The following is a 17,340-nucleotide window of genomic DNA, read 5'->3' as shown; positions in this document are numbered from 1 at the left end:
AAAATTTAATTAATTAAAACTGCACATAAAATAATTCATATATGAACCATTATATATATATATATATATATATATATATATATATTAAATTAATTCATTTAATCAGATTTATTTATCAGTCTTTTGTATGTCATATGCCCCGATTATTTGTTTACTTATAAATGTCTGTATTGTCCAATTGAACCAAAGCATTTCATGTAAGCTTTGTGGTAAAACAAATCATGTGTAATAGTTAAACAACTGTATTGAAATATGTAGTAATACATATGTAAAAAAAAGTTAAAACAACGGCTTTGCGCATTAAATGCGGAAGTAGTCGCGTGACGTTAACTGACGTCACCAGGCAAGCTCGAAGTTGTCCGCAAGATGGCGCCGCTTCCCGCTCTCATATTGACACCATCCATCCTCTCGTCCGGCCCCACAAAAAAGTCTTCGTCCAACCTCCACAGGAACTGACGTCTCCGCCGAAGTGGTTGGAAAAAAATGCAGCTGCGGGACAAACATGGCTCCAAACACAGCATCGCTAAAAGGTAAGAAAGTAACATATTCCTCCCTTACTAAATTTCTTGCGTGTCGAAACTTTTTTTTTTTGTTTTGTTTACAGTTAGTCTTCGCCTCGATTCCGCGGCACCTCCTCCGGATTGAAAGCGGCCGCTTCCCGTCAGACAAAAACCTGCTTTTCTTCCTTGTTGTGGTACCGAAGCGCTGAAGTTACGACTACTTTTAAAATCATTAAATGTAACTCACGCCAACTACACCGTCGGCTTAATAGCATCAATGTTAACGAAATCGAACCGAGTGTCGGGTTTAACTGGGTATTCAACGTGGCTTTCTCTCTTTATTTTGTTAGCGGCTAACTTAGCAGCCAACTCAAGTTGGAAGTTCGAACCGCTTCGAAAACGAGTGTTGACATTTGTAAAACTCACCGGCATGTTAAAAAAATGGGTCTTTAGTTAACTTATTTTGATGTTTTACCATAACGCTAACTGCTCGTGCCTAGTGTCAGGAATTAGTACACCAGTGAACAAAAAAGCAATAAACAAGTGAGTGCAGGTAGTTTATCTGCCAAACTAGCTTCTTTCTGCTTTAAAACGTTGATTCAAATTGTATATTTGTGAGATGTGTCATCAGTCCCTGCTGCTTTGGATCTGATAACAGCTAAATCCGAACTGAGTATGTGGAACAATTTATTAACATAATTACAAACTTATCTGGCTTTACCCATAAAAAAATAGTCGATAGACTATTATTGACTCTTTTTTTATTTAATTATTAAAAAAAAATACTGTATATGGCAAACGACTCGGTCTGTGGTTGGGCACTTACTGTACCTTCTGTTGAGCAGCTAGTCATTACCAGCTGATCAGCCAATAGCGATCCAGACCTCTCTCTGCATCATCATGAGAGGTTTACCATCCTGTTTTCTCCGACATCAACCTTACAAAGAGCAAAAAAAAAAAAGTTTTTCCTGTCCAAAAGTTTATTTTACTGTTTTACTGTATTATCCTAAAAGTTGGTATTAATTTATAACCTGTTTCCCTATTGTATTGTTTTTGTCAGATATTCCCGAGTCTTTCCCCGGTTACATATTTCCCATTTTAAAGATGTTCTTTTTGCACTTTGAGCCAGCAAACTGCTAACATTGGCAGTTTTGAATCCTGATTGGAAAGCAGCAACAACAACAACTCGTGTGTGTGTGGTTTTGTCAATTCATGGAGGAAGTGAATGAACTGAGTATCTTCCAAGAGTTTTTTTTTTTTTTTATATGTGACCTCTGCACGCATTCTCCATTTGTTTCCGCTCTAGCGAGCATGCTCGGCTGCCTCCTGAATACTTAAACAGCACAGCTCCAATGTTGTTTTAATGTCTTAAAGCAGCACTACGCCACTCCCCTTTTTTTGTCATAATGCAGTGGAAGCCACTCAGTACTGGAGTTTGTCTTGGCGCAACTCTCCTCCTCTCTTCCCTTTCTTGCTTCCCGCTGCCATATACGGATCTACTTGTGTTGGAGCGTACGCATATATAGAGTCGGCGTCTATTAGTGTTTTTGTTAGCATAGCTTCAGTGTTCTTCTCCAGGCTGGTCTAACTATTTAGGATGGACCTTTGAGGAACAAAAGTGAACAGTAATGCCAGTTGATATAACTCAACACATCTCTTTGAGGTTGGGATCTGGGAGGTTTTCATGGCATCAAAGATATCTGATTGTTGCGATGTACAATGATGTGACATCACACACTTTTTTCTTCTATCTTGGAAAAAGTCAGCTAAGGTGGATTTTTTTGGGGGGGGGTATTTCCTTCCATTGTTTTCCTACTGACGGAAATGGAACTAATCTGTCCCAGTGTCCAATTTGTCTTCATCAAAAAAATAACTCGCGCATAGAATTATGTTAAGTTGTGGTTATGGTATGCTTTTATTGTCAGTCCTCTCTATTTGTGGAACATATTGAGGGACAAAATAACTTTCTCAAGGGACCACAAATAATAATATTTTTTTAAAAAAACATTAAACAATAATGCAATCATAACTAACCACCAAATTCTTCTCCATTCGTACATACTCTTTGTTGTTTGGAATGGTTATAAATGAAAGAGATCTAAAGTCTCCCTTCATCAGTGGATCATAGATGTCAAGATCACAACGTGCGTGATGTTACAACACATTACACATTAGCTATAAGCTAAGTTTAAAGTAAATAAGCAACTGTAGTGTCCGTTGGCGATTTTATGATGATAACAGACAAAGGTGTGCTAAACTGTGCATCTTATTTTCTAACATTGTTAGTGGTTGTGAAAAGAAGTGAACCACTGTGAAATGCAAAAGTATTAAAACAGTCCAACTTAACTTTGCCAACAAGTGATGGCCCTATGGTGAAACTAGAGTGTGTCCGCTTGGTGGTTAGCTCACTAGCTACTGGCTGTCATGAAAAGCTAACATAGTAATATTAAAATCTTAGAACCCTCTTTCTTTAATGAAGAATGACAAAAGTGTGCTAAGTTGCACCTCTTGCGTCTTATTTTATACCCTTCTTCATGGTCATATAATTGTAAAAAAGATAAACCACTTCAAACGACTAAAACAGGCTCGCTAAATTTAACTGACACTTGTAACTTTGTGTATAACTTAGTCTACTTACATTATTCTGCCGCAAAAAAGAACTGACAAGCATATCGGTGGTTAAGTACGTAGTGCTACGAACCAATCAGTGGGGATTCGGATTGAATAGCAAATCAAAATGGAAAAAAAATGCATCCCGAATCATAATTTTCACATTCGAATGAAAACGAATCAAAGTATGCATTTTATTCTGAAAAGAGCTGCAATGCTTTTGATTACTTGAGCGGCCATTTTGACTTAGGCCACTGTGCATCGCTTCTGCGCACGTACGCATTGTATCTTCACTGAGCTCGCCATAAAGTTTGTTTTACAAAAAAAACGAGCTCTCCGCTGAAGGAGGCTTGCATTTAGGGTAGCTCTCCAATGAGCTGCACGGATACCATGGAAGCCCCACCACGGAAGTTGTAAAGGAGCCGTTGCTGGAAAGGGGGACCACGGCACGGTGGAAGATTTAATGGGGAAAAAGTTGCTCAAGGCTGCCCTTTGTCACCGATTCAAAACATGCCAGCATGCTCGCTTACCAGTTCAATAGATGGTTTTCAAATAGTCAAACTGGATTTTTAATTTGTTGGACTGTTATTTTGGAGTAGTACAAGGTGTAAGTCATTAGTCTAGTCATTTGTCACTGTCAATACAAATAGTGATTTGAGTTTTAGGGGGCAAGTCTGAGCACTATCAAAAACCCATAGAAAAAGCAAAACGCACACAAGTAGGATGAACTGTCTTCCTTTAGACTGAGCTCTCGCGTGACCGTCTGACGTCTCGCATGATAGTTGAGCTTATCGGAATAGGCCACTAAATAGCCAAGCCAAGTTTTGTTTTATAGCGTGACAGCAAATTGACTGAGCATTACGTGACATTGGTTTTGAGGCCAAAATATGATGACTGTACTTGCTCAGGTTAGTTGCGCTGCCCGCTGGTGTGAGTGCAGCTGATAACACAGTCTTGTTGATGAGAGAGCGAGGGCAAGCCAGAGACATTGAGAGAGAGAGAGAGAGACAGATCGAGAGAGACAGACAGACCCCCCTCAGGTTGCTTAGTATGCCAAATTCTTGAGCCGCACAATGGTGTGAGGCGAGCTCCAACATTAGCCAGCCTCCTCCACCACAATGGGAGCAGAGTGGGGGTTTGTCGCTCAGTAGTGCCTGGCGAGAGAAGGAACTCACTCAACCCTGAGGTGGCGAGATGAATGGCAGCTTTGAGGAGTGCGCTGTTTTGTTTTTTTCATTAGTTTTTTTTAGCACTTGCTAGCAGGTCGAAGTGGTCGTGGGAAGTTTTTCGACACGATCAAGTCGAAGTGAACCACTTGAGAGGTTAAGTGTACTAGCTAGGAGGTTAGCATCATCTTCATGATGATTGGAAGAACAGAATTTTGAAAACATTCGCATCAAAATATTGTGTACAATAAAGTTAAAAATGATCTTAATGAAATGTAAGGTTTCTACCCCACCCCTCCTGCCCTTCGCTTATTGAAAAAGAACATGAATTTTGAAACTTTAATTTTTTCCCACAAGTAATAGATTTTTTGTCATAGATAATGTGAAAATAAGTGCGTCCTTTTGGAAAGTGTGCCTTTTGTATAGATAATGTGAAAATAAGTGCGTCCTCTTGGAAAGTGTGCCTTTTGTCAAAACGTACTCTATGTATACACGAGCCGTAATATATTTAAATGTTTAGTACTTTGGTACTGGTTAGAGCGTCTGCCTCACAGTTCTGAGGTCCGGGGTTCAATCCCTGGCCTGTGTGGAGTTTGCATGTTCTCCCCATGCCTGCGTGGGTTTTCTCCGGGCACTCCGGTTTCTTCCCACATCCCAAAAACATGCATGTTAGGTTAATTGACAACTCTAAATTGCCCGCAGGTGTGAATGTGAGTGCGAATGGTTGTTTGTTTGTATGTGCCCTGCGATTGGCTGGCAACCAGTTCAGGGTGTACTCCACCTCCTGCCCGATGATAGCTGGGATAGGCACCAGCACGCCCGCGACCCTAGTGAGGAGAAGCGGCTCAGAAAATGCATGATGGATGGATGGATAGTTAGATCAGCTGCTTGCTTCGTCGCAAACCCCCTAGCAAACCCCCTAGCTCCACCCCATTGTGGTAACAAAAGCCATGCCTGGCTAATTTCAGTGAAACTTGAAATTGGGCTGTAATACTTGATCCTTGGGGTGTTAAGATACCTGGAAACTGTTGTAAATTGTGGAACAGATGTGTAGTATGGCTCCCTTAATGTTTTGATTTTTGTAGTTGCAATTTTAAGTTGCTCTGCCTGATTATAAGTGTGTTGTTGATGTTAAGAATCCAGCCTAAATAAAGTGCAGTTCAATACATTTGCATTTACTTTTAAAATGTTTTTAAAATTTCTTTAGGCACAACTTTTATTTAACTTTTGTGAAATACATTTTAATTTAATCTGATATACAGTAGTTTATTTTTATGTATTTAAGGGGGCTTTAATTTTCAAACTATGCATACTTCTGCAGTGGCTTATTAAATATACTTTTTAGGCATAAAACCCTAGTCTCAAATTTTGATGAAAACCTACTACGCTTAATGTTGGTCATGATGGTGGTACTTTGAGAGCCAAGTATTTTTTTAGGTAGTATTTGGTGTAAAACCTTTTAAGAACCACTGAGCTATTTGAAAGCGTAATATACATTCATTTTTACTCTGTCCCTTCTTTGTAGGTGTATGAGGCTTTATTTCGCAGTCCTGATATAAAAAGCCGTCATGCTCATGGCCCCTCCCAGTTGATGCTATGGCCCAGATATCGAGAGGTAATGGGTTTAAGCTGGATGTCCCCCAGCCAAAGGGGCTTGTGGGTAAAGAGGAAGCCCTCCGAATGGAAGAAGAGGCTTTAGCAAAGCTCCAGAGGGACAAGAAGCAAACATTTTCCTCATCTCCTACTGCGGCGCCCTCCCCCAAGTCAAAGAAGCCCAAGTCCACCACCATTGCTTCTGCTTTTGCTGCGCCCCAACGTTTGCCAGCCTCGAAGAGACCAGAAAAGGACCTCATTGTGTTCCCCGAGACCAAGAAGCAGCCAGAGGCCAACAAGTTCAGGGACATTGATGTGGACAAGCTGACCAATGAGGAGCTGGAGAAACTCCTGCTGGATGAAAACTTTGGGGCCAACAGTAAAGTGTCCCGCCCGTCGTCGCTGCTGGGCTTTAATCTCAGCGCCTCCTACCCCGGTGGCCATACGTGCAGCTCATCCCCTTTCCAAGGTTCCCAATGGACGCCTATCTTATCCACGCCGTCAAACTCCACAGTGTCCACGCCCACGCATCAGCCGGCACCCCTGTTCCCTTCTGCGCCGTTCCCCAAGCCAGGGGCGTTTCAGAATGGCTTCACTCCGGCCATGTCGCCCTTCATGGCGCTGCCTGCCCAGCAGACCTCTTTCTTGGCCTTCACTCCCATACAACCTGCCACTACCGCCACCACCATGGTGTTCCCCCCGCCGCCTGCTGTGGACCCAGAGATGGCAAAGCTCTTTGATAAGATTGCCAGCACCTCAGAATACTTGAAGAATGGCAAGTCGGCCTGCAGTGACCTAGATTCCGCTCCAGTCTGCTCTGCCTCCCTGGCACCCAACCCGGCGGCCCAGCAGCCAGCGGCGACGGAATCCACGTGCATCAGCCGCTTCGACTGGCTGGATCTGGACCCGCTGACCAAGCGCAAAGCCGACAACGAGGAAGCGGGCACGTCGCCGGGGGATGATCCGGAGGTGGCTCAAGGGCTGTCTGGGGGGGACCCCTGGGACGCAGTGCTCGAGACGGAAGGGAAAAGTAGTAGCAGCAGCACCCCGCTTGAGGGGAAGGCGTCTGGGTCTGCCCGGTCCCAACCGAGGAGGGCTTCGACAGGGGCAGCTGTCACAAGGAGCCACTCGCTCAACATCCCAGGAACTTCCTCGCCGCACAAAGCCAACAGTCAGGTAGGCACGCACATTCAACACTTCCCTACTTACGAACATTCGAGTTTAGGACATTTAGACACAGTGTTCCCTCGCTATGTAGTAGTTCATTGTTCACGGCACCACGATAGTTAATTTTTTTGTAATTATTTTTTTTTTTTTTATGGGTATTTACTGAATACTTTCTCTATGCCCTTGCATGATAGAAGGAAGAGCCACAGTCGCTGTGTTTCTATTTCAAAGTGGTAAAACCGCAGACTCCAAAAGCCCATTTGCACGCTACGTCTATACTGAATTCACCGGAGCTATATATGCTATTAGTAATCGGGTACTTAGAGGTACTAAGTGATACGACAAGGTACGTGACGTGCCCAATGGGTACCACACAGGTGACGTAAACCATTTTTGATGGCTCATTAGTCGAGCAGATTGGTCATCGCTGTGTTCTTAAAAAGTAAAATTTCAGGTTCCATTGATTCAAAGTGACAAAAATAGACATGCTGACTTTAGCTTGCACAGTTGCTTTAGCTTATCTTTGGACACTAGTATTTTACTTCACAGTCTCAATTGGCTGTAGTGCTCAGTTTTCTTGCTGCGTCCAGTTTTCTCTCAGATATTGGTCTCTTTCCCCTGGTAAAGTTGTTGTTTTGTAGTGTCTCTCGTTCCGACTGATGTTTAATGCTGCATGATTTGATTTCCCACAGTACAAACCGAGACGAATAAAGCTAAGCTGGTACTGTGCTTTGGAAAAGTGGCATTAAATCAGTTTGTATAGGCTCTAGCCCATTCGTGACCCTAAAATGGATAGATTAACATATCATTGCAGGCGAAGTTAAAGAGCATCCACTCTAGTACGCCAATACTGGTCACTCAGCCTCCCAAAATGTCAAACTACTGCACCCATCAATCTGTATCTTCACATCCTCTTTACTTATTTTCCTATTAGCTGAGTTTTTTTTTGTTTTTTTTTTCTTCAATCCGTGGTTTCAAACTCAAGTGAGCTGAGGGCCTAAGAGGAATATTTAGAACATTGCCTCAGGACAGTGCTGTGGGTGAGTAGCAGAGAGTATTTCTTCATCGTCTACCCTAAAGACTAAATTACCATATGTTGTTTGGGGGCAATTTTGAAATGTTTTTGGGTTGTGTGAGTTACAGAGGCAGTCATTCCCGCAATGCTTTTAAGTGCATGAGTGTAAAAACAAGAGAGGGTTTGTCTCCTAAAATAGTACCAGTTGAAGTAAAAAAGTGTCTTTTAAGGATGCTTATTGTGCATTTATGTCAACAATTGGCCAATGTGTGTTTTCTTACCCGGGTGATTAACTCAACTGCACTGCCAGGGCTCAGTGTTAACCCCAAGTATGTAAGATGGTCACCATGGGGACCAGCATCTGGAATGTCCTCAAATACCAACTCATGTCTGCTTTGTTCACAAGGTATTTGCTGGATTGTCTGTTTAGTTCCACGCAAACCTTTATTTATTTTTTTGTTTGTTTTCTTTAGTTCTTAAAACTGCTCCCGCCTGTATCCAAAATGTGCATCCAAACAATCCCACTTGTTTTATAGGAAGTTAGTGTTCTAATGCTTCACAGCTTCAGTACCTCACTGATGTGTCAGCAAAATTTTGGGACATACCACAAACACACTGGAGCGTTTTGCCATCGCAGACTGAGTGAGCGTGTTCCCGCTTGTATGCCTGCCTGCCTGCTTGTCTGTCTTGCTGATCTTTATCTGCTTGTGCAATTTATTCGTCAAACTCAGTGAGTGTCGTTCCCCTTGACGTCAGCCAAAAGTACACTGAACCATCTGAACCCTTTCCTCCTAGACTTGCAGACGTCCCACGCCAGACTGTCAGGATATATTTTTTTAATGCTCTAATTACATCTTAAGTACGCTGCAGTGCACTTAGCATAGTGGATGCTTGCCGTTGCTGTGCAGTGATGTCAAAGGCATTGTGAGTCACTTGACAGAAAGCTCAGCTTCTCCTGACTTTTCACCTTGTTTACCGGCCAAGAGATACAGTGAAACTTTGCAGCAAGCCGCACTTCTAACAGTAGAATGAGCTAAAATGTCTTTGGGAAGACTTGAGTCTATTGCAGGAAGTGCAAATTGCAGCCCAGGGCACTTCCGGATCGAAAGAGGAAGCTGATTTGTTTTGAGTGTCACTGGTTCCTCTGATTTAAACCGCACAGCTTGCAACAAGCACTTCAGATTCATCGATTCGCATGTTTGCAAACAGACGTCAGAAGGCAGACGTACTCTGCTGACTGCTCTTAATTTGTCTTCTTTTTAGCCGTTGTTGTCCTGTATCAAAGCAATTATTGTCCTGTTAGAGCAGCAAATCTACCGATTCTATCTTGAGTGACATCCAACACAGGATGAACAAGATGTAGGTGTGTGGGAGGGAAAACCGTTACAGAACACCAGTCGATCGGGCAACAGTTTAAAGGTCCGCTTCCATCCAGCCATCCATTTTCTGAGCCGCTTCTCCTCACTAGGGTCGCGGGCGTGCTGGAGCCTATCCCAGCTATCATCGGGCAGGAGGCGGGGTACACCCTGAACGGGTTGCCAGCCAATCGCAGGGCACACACAAACAAACAACCATTCGCACTCACATTCACACCTACGGGCAATTTAGAGTTGTCAATTAACCTACCATGCATGTTTTTGGGATGTGGGAGGAAACCAGAGTTCCAGGAGAAAACCCACGCAGGCACGGAGAGAACATGCAAACTCCACATAGGCGGGACCGGGGATTAAACCCCGGACCTCAGAACCGTGAGGGAGACGCTCTAACCAGTCGACCGCCGTGGCACCCATTTTGCACTAGGGTTATAAAATTCAGAATTTAACCTAAATGAAAAATGTTAAATCAGAAAAATTCTAAAATCGGAACAAATCGGATTTCAACCATGCAATTGCAACCAGTCCATGCTGTCATCACAGCATGTGACTAAAACGGACCAATCATGAGTGATGATCTCCACGGCATTCGACGCGGAGCAACTACTTTTGTCGGGTTGACAAGCTACGCAGAGGTGCTGCGCGGGGCAATTCTTCGGTCATGTGATGCAATGCGGGCGTTGTCGGCTGCGCGACCGCAGGAGTATAAGAGACCTTAACTAAACCTTGTATTCCGATACCACCGTGTTGGTAAGAGGAATTACAAGCGTTTTTCATGGAAATACACCACATACATACCTCCATATAAAGCCTGTCAGTATTAAATCCAGTGCAATATTTCCCACTATCGATACAATCGTTTGATTACCTTTTTAAAACAATGTAAATCAATATATTTATGTCCAGAAGGCTAACTTGCCAAGCACAGATCAATCCTGTTGGATCATAGGAATATAAATCGATACAATGAATGAATTGTTACACCACTAATATGTTGTTTTACAACAATAAGTAACAATATTTGTCATTTTTAATGTAACTGTGGTAGATGAAATAGCGAGGCTTGATTTAATTGTCACCAGTGATGGTTTTCTCGGCCGATTCCGTTCACATGAATGGGAGCATTTGACAAGCTCAGAATAGCCCCCTCTCTTGTGTCACCCCACGTTCAATCTCCGCTCACGTTCGCTATTAGTAAGCCAGTAATGCAACACTTGGTGAATTGTGCTACACAATGATTTATAGACACTAACCACTAACCACTAACTTGCCTCACCCGCGCCACAGCGTTGCCCGTCCCCTGCGGCTTCTCACAGCACGGTGAGAGTTCTGTGGAAGCACTCTCTCGCCGCTGAAGATGACCGAGGTGGGATGTCGGCGTGGCGAGGCTTAGAGCGCTCTCTCCCCAGTGAGAAAGCACTCTGAGTGCGAAGGTCTTAACTGTTATGGTGTAACCTGAAGGTGATTTGCCTCATTTGATGTTGATAACGTAAGTCCCTGTGAATATTTTTCCTCTTATCAGCCTCCTATTGAGGTTTTTGGAATAAGCGTAGCAAAAAAGACTACAAAAAGTCAAAGAAAGGGCACAGTTAATCCTCACTGAACTAAGTTCTTGCTGCGATCTCACGTGACATCATGCATTTGACTTTAGAGAGTCCCCTCTTAATTTTTTTTCGCGATTTAAAACAATTGCCCTACTTCCGTGTCTGTGACATGCTTTGATCAAACTTGCCAAATGATCAATATTTGGAGCTTATTTTACACACCCTTTTTCTTGTCTTGTTGAAATTAGCCACATTGAAAACTCCGTGGCGCTCTGTTTACCTTTTGTTATGACATGATAGCAGGGGCATGTTATTTCTCTATTGAAAGTACCTCTGGATCCTCGCCCATCCTTGTTGATCATGTCATGGACTGAGAAACTCAGTGAGAGTGCACTTCATATGTAAATTATAATGCCTCACTGGTACAGTGGGGTGGAAGTGAAAAGTGGCTCACTCATGGCCGCGTTTTCAAAAATAGTCCGATAACAAAAGATTTACTCGGTTATTTAGTTTCACACAAAATTGGTGGGCTGGTACTGCAGAGCCCCATCTGTTTGTATACAAGCTATTAAAAAGTAGTCCCCTTTAAAGCATGTTCTTATCGCCAATATACTGGTGTGAAGGTGCCAAGGGGTGGCTGTGGCTCAGTAGGTAGAGCGGGTCGTCCAGTGACCGAAGGGTAGCTGGTTCGAATCCCGGCTCCGACTCTCCGCGTGTCGAAGTGTCCTTCGGCAAGGCACTGAACCCTGATTTGCTCCCAGTGGGTCTGGCAGCGCCTTGCATGGCAGCAGTTGTCCATTAGTGTATGAATGTGTGTGTGAATGGGTGAAAAGCTTTGTAAAGCGCTTTTGGCACTGTGATAGTGTAGATAAAGCGCTATATAAGTGCAGTCCATTTACCATTCTGTGTCAAACTTGTGCTCATCACACACAGCAGTTCCACATTCTGGCTGTTTCATTCTCCCCAGTTTCACATTGCTGCACATCGAACATGACCCTTCCTCACGGTTGTCGTCTTCATCTTGCTACACCAGTGGCACCGTGATGCATCATGGCGATGAAAGGGAGAGAAGGCTTTTTAGTCAACGTCGGAATCACATGAGCGCCGAACAAAGACGGGCCTGTCTCACTGTCCTCTGTTTGTTTGATTCAGCCTGCATTTGTTTTTGCTTACAATATGCCGCGCGCCATAAAAGCCAGGACAACTTGTGAAAATTGTCCCCTCAGCAGCAGCGTAGCGATGGCCCACAGAATGTGTGTCGCCTGTCTCCCTGCCTCGCTAGGATACACGGGTCCGCTGTCAAAACTCCCCGAGAGACATGCTGAGATTCCTGCCGTCTCCAGGTGTTACATCAGGTCAGCTCAGCTTACACTAAGTTCGAGGTGTTATGCAGTGTCACAGTTGTGGCCTCCATAAGATAGCACTTTAACCTAGTAAGAATGTGTGTAACATTTTAGTACTTATGCAAGGTAATGTTACTATAACTGTAGGACAGGGAGTCCTCGGTTTACAACAGTGTCAACATAGGATGACAATTGAGGTTACGAAGAGTGCGCATCGAACTAGTTTTTCATGCAAATATTTACTCTACAGTGGTACCTTGACTTGCCAATTTACCGTAATTTCTCGTGTATAATGCACATTTTTTCCCTAAAAAAATTGTCAATAGTGCGCCTTATACATAGGTATAGGGGCAAATGGAAAAAACTTTCACATTTTATAAATGTATGCCGCCATCTAGTGGTTATGAAAAAGCTGTACACTTTCATTCCAATATGCCACCGCCACCTAGTGGTTATAAAAAAGGTGTAGCCTACACTTTCATTCTAATATGACAGGGGTACGTACGCACATATGTACAGTTTTGCTCATAAGTTTACATACCCTGGCAGAATTTGTGAAATGTTTTTTTTTTTTAAATGACTGAACAACAACCATCCTTAATTTCTTTATGGTTATGTAAGACCAACATCAATGTGTAAAGGATATCACTACATGGGCTCAGGAACACTTCAGAAAACCAATGTCAGTAAATACAGTTCGGCACTCCACCCGTAAGTGCAACTTAAAACTCTACTATGCAAAGCAAAAGCCATTTATCAACAACACCCAGAAACGCCGCCGGGTTCTCTGGATCCGAGCTCATACAATGTGGAAAAGTGTTCTGTGGTCCGACGAGTCCACATTTCAAATTGTTTTTGGAAATTGTGGACGTCGTGTCCTCCGGGCCAAAGAGGAAAAGAACCATCCGGACTGTTATGGACCCAAAGTTCAAAACCCAGCATCTGTGATGGTATGGGGTTGTGTTCGTGCCACTGGCATGGGTAACTTACACATCTGTGAAAGCACCATTAATGCTGAAAGGTACATACAGGTTTTGGAGAAACATATGCTGCCATCCAAGCAACATCTTTTTCATGGACGCCCCTGCTTATTTCAGCAAGACAATGCCAAACCACATTCTGCACGTGTTACAACAGTGTGGCTTCGTAGTAAAAGAGTGCGGGTCTAGGAGACTGGCTTGCCTGCAGTCCAGACCTGTCTCCCATTGAAAATGTGTGGCGCATTATGAAGCGTAAAATATGACAACAGAGACCCCGGACTGTTGAACAGTTGAAGCTGTACATCAAGCAAGAATGGGAAAGAATTCCACCTACAAAGCTTCAACAATTAGTGTCCTCAGTTCCCAAACGTTTATTGAATGTTGTTAAAAGAAAAGGTGATGTAACACAGTGGTAAAGATGACCCTGTCCCAGCTAACAGAGGGGGTTTTTGGTGAAGTCAGATGAAGATATGTTTTCGCTCGAGCTTTCTTCATTTTAGTGTGAGTGAATTGAGCACTTCCAAAACTTGTAATATTACAAATAATATTTGGCTTATTCCTAGTCAGCTGATCAAAGCTCATAAATGCACAGCCATGAATCTCATGTATTATGTCACAAAATGCTAAAATGCTAGCTTCATAACACACTGCCATTGACGGCTTTAGAAGTCAAATATCCATGTTAACTGGGAAGGCTGGCAGTGAATGAGTTAAGTGAAGATGCACAAAGGCTGTTAATGGTTTTTTTATTTTATTTTTTTTATTAATGCCTTATCTTTAATTATAGTGAATTTAAGAAATAAAAACTTGATTATATAAAGGAAACCAATTAGGCATTTGTTATGAAGTGAAAGCCCCCTTTTTTCTCTTTTTGTATTCATAATTGCTCTTTAACCAAGCAAAAATATAGTTTATCCAAATACTCAATTGTTCGATAGAATTTTCAGAAGGATACTTGAGTTCTAAAATATTCATTAGCTGCAGCCCGACATTAAACCCCCCCCCCCCTTTTGAGTGTGGTATTATTGTTAAATAAAACCCTCGCTTCGGGTCCCTGTACGATTAACCTGCAAAAAATATTTTGCTCAAAATTAGAAAGTTGCTCATCAAATGAAGAAATGATGAGCAAAGCTGCTCCTCAAAGAAAACAAAATTTCGAGCCTTGAACAATGTCTGCTATTCAATTTACAGTAAGCAAAGTTTGTAACATTTGATTAATTAACTGTGAGAAAATGATTTTCTCTTAAAAAACCTCTCTGAGAAATATTAACAAAAATCAGCTGTTATTGTCACAAAAATGTAATTGCTTTAGTAAGAAAATCAGAAAATCAACTTGGCATGAAAATCTGACCTGAACAAGAGAAACGGATTCAGGGATGCAAAATTGTCCTAAATCAGTGAAAGGAAACAAATTTTTTTTTTGTAACCCAGTGATTGCTGTTAGCTAATGTCATGCAGGCTACGGTAGCTAGTTATAACGTGTTGTTATGACCAAGCAAGTGGTCAAGGATAGACAGTCGCTGGTGCACTTTGAATCGCTTCATTTAACAAACCGTAAGAAATGTGTAATAAGTACATTCATACACAAGCTGCCGAGCCGATGGCCACAACTCAAGCCTATTCACTCATCATGCAGACCCATTAGCCAGTCAACAGCCAGCAAACTCTACACTCTCATTCCCTGATACGCACGTCACTCACCAGCCCAGGCCCTGCCTTTTAAAGCCATACACACTCGGAGTCACTGATACTACATTAGAACGTGACCCCAAGTGGACAAAAATAATACCTGTACCTCACGACTGTTATTGTGTTTAATGATGAATTTTTATACAATTAATTGATGGAATAATTCGTAGAATACTCAATTCTAAAAATATTTAATAGATGCAACCCTATAACTATAATTGTAAATGTGCTTACACTTTTATATGCTTTTCCACCTTCAAAGTATACAAAGTGTTTTATTTTAACACTGTCTCCTCCTTCACCTATTGATAATCAGGAGCAACTAGGGGTTCAGTATCTTGCTTAAGGACTCTTCAACATGGTCACAGGGGCTCAATGTGAAACACAACCACAACCTTCGTGCTGGGAGACGACCACTCTACCACCTGAGCCAAGGCACCCCGTATTGTGTCATCATTGTTCTCTTCTGAGGCAACATACTGACATTGTACCTTGGTGTTACGCCATTGACATCACATTGAGTGTCCGGCATCGAATACAAGCTGCACCAAGCAAGCCTAAAGGAACAGCTTTAAAGTGATGAGTCTCATGACATTCTATTAAAAACAAAATTTCGGGGGTCACTATGAATTGGATGACCTGATCAACTATTTCAGGAAGTGTTTTTAGTTTTTATTGACACACAATTGCTGTCCAACCAGCGGTTTGGTGTGTTCAAACAGTCTCTGATGGGATGAAATGATGATTACATCCACATTCCAAACATTTCTCCAGACCTCTCTCCCTCCTCCTTCTCCTCGCTCCCCCTCGCAGGCTCTGAGGTCAGAGTCAAACATTCCCAAAACTGTGACTGAGCACTTTTGCAGAGCTAAGACTCTTGCGCTCTGCATTTCCTGTGTCACGGGAAGCGCATTCCTTGAGTCAGACAGTCCCGTTGAATAGCACAAAGTGTTACTGCTAGTTCCCGGCAGTAAGCCTTTAGTCTTACACGCGTATGTGGTAGTGAGGAACCGTTTCCAGGTTTCCCCCCTGAACACTTCCAAGATCCTGTGTGAACTAGAAAGGCCTTTCTATTCCCACCTATTAACAAATAAATCTTGCCTTCTACAAACCCCAATTTAAATGACTTTGGGATGTGGTATAAAGCGTAAATAAAAACAGAATACATTGTGTACACTCTGTTTAACCTATACCGAGTCCGACATTAACGGTAACACGGGACAACCATCTGTTTAATCTATACAGGGTACGACATTAACGGTAGCCCGGGACCACCATGCCGCTGTCTCGGGCTACCACTCGCGTACAGACGCTGGCCCGCTCGGGCCAGCAAAAATTTCTAAGTCACCGTAAATATTGACCCGCCGAAAATGGCCCAAAAGTGTATTTTCAGTTGCGGATTCAATACTTTTATCACCGGAAAATCCCGTCCGAGAAAGGACGCAAGGAAAAAAACGTGACCGGCACACATTACTGGATAAATGAGCATGAATTAGCCTCAAGTCGATTGCCAAAGCTAACGGCGCTAGCATTAATGGAGTCATACGAGAAGCAGCGGAACAACGGAATGGCAGTGAGGGACAAGGGCAGCGGCACAAAGTGAAGCTTTATTGCCAGATTATTATGCCCAAAAATGTGTGGCGAAACAACTGTGTGCTAATGAGGACTTCATTCATCAAAATAGTAAAATGCGCACCAACCATGACACTTTACGGCACTGTCGTAGCACTTACCGAACTTGTGGCACAATACAGCATACGAATCATAGAGATCATAAAAACGTCTGGAGTAAATAGCCAAACATGGCTTCACATGAAGACGATCAAAGCTGTTAAAAGGTTTGGGGAACGCAGCCTGAAGACGATCAAAGCTGTTAAAAGGTTTGGGGAACGCAGCCTTTATTTTTATGTATATATATATATATATATATATATATAAATTGTATGTTGTGAATTATTTACAAAATAATAATTAAAGGTAAATCAAAATCATAGCGCGCGCACATACACACACGCTGCTCCCTTAAGCTTAGCCTCCCACCAACCAGCAAATATTTTACAATATGCATGTACATATATATATCTATAATGTACATTGTGTGCACAATATCAAGATACAAGCTAGAGCATTGTTGGAATGTCAGTAGGTAAATATTTTATCCATCCATCCATTTTCTGTACCGCTTATATTGATTTACTAGTATTTTAAGCAATGTTATTAATTTGTGAAATTGCAATGCCTTGATTTTAGTGAGACTAGTATACAGAGTTATCACCATGAATGCAATTTTACTCATCATTTCTTAAAGGGGCTTAATTAATACATCATAAAGATGCCAAATACAAAATAATCAGGAAAAA

At 42.4% G+C, this 17,340-nt stretch overlaps 1 protein-coding gene across 5 annotated transcripts in view; it reads left to right on the top strand.

The window, feature by feature from the left end:
- The first annotated feature begins 392 nt into the window (after nucleotides 1-392).
- Nucleotides 393-17,340, top strand: part of pik3c2a (phosphatidylinositol-4-phosphate 3-kinase, catalytic subunit type 2 alpha) — a 45,447-nt gene continuing 28,499 nt past the window's right edge. For 2 of the 5 annotated variants that reach the window (XM_061774079.1, XM_061774075.1), the window contains exons 1-2: nucleotides 393-530; nucleotides 5,802-7,045. In XM_061774079.1, coding sequence (XP_061630063.1) covers nucleotides 5,873-7,045 — 1,173 coding nt within the window. In that variant the 5' untranslated portion in view covers nucleotides 393-530; nucleotides 5,802-5,872. Of the gene's footprint in view, nucleotides 531-604; nucleotides 739-1,763; nucleotides 7,046-17,340 lie in introns of those variants that run through there. The other 3 variants (XM_061774077.1, XM_061774076.1, XM_061774078.1) reach the window with 3 other exon arrangements.

The sequence above is a fragment of the Phyllopteryx taeniolatus genome, chromosome 5, assembly GCF_024500385.1.
Source record: "Phyllopteryx taeniolatus isolate TA_2022b chromosome 5, UOR_Ptae_1.2, whole genome shotgun sequence".
NCBI lineage: Eukaryota > Metazoa > Chordata > Actinopteri > Syngnathiformes > Syngnathidae > Phyllopteryx > Phyllopteryx taeniolatus.
Note: the sequence above shows the minus strand (reverse complement) of the source record. Positions and strands in the feature narration are given on the sequence as shown.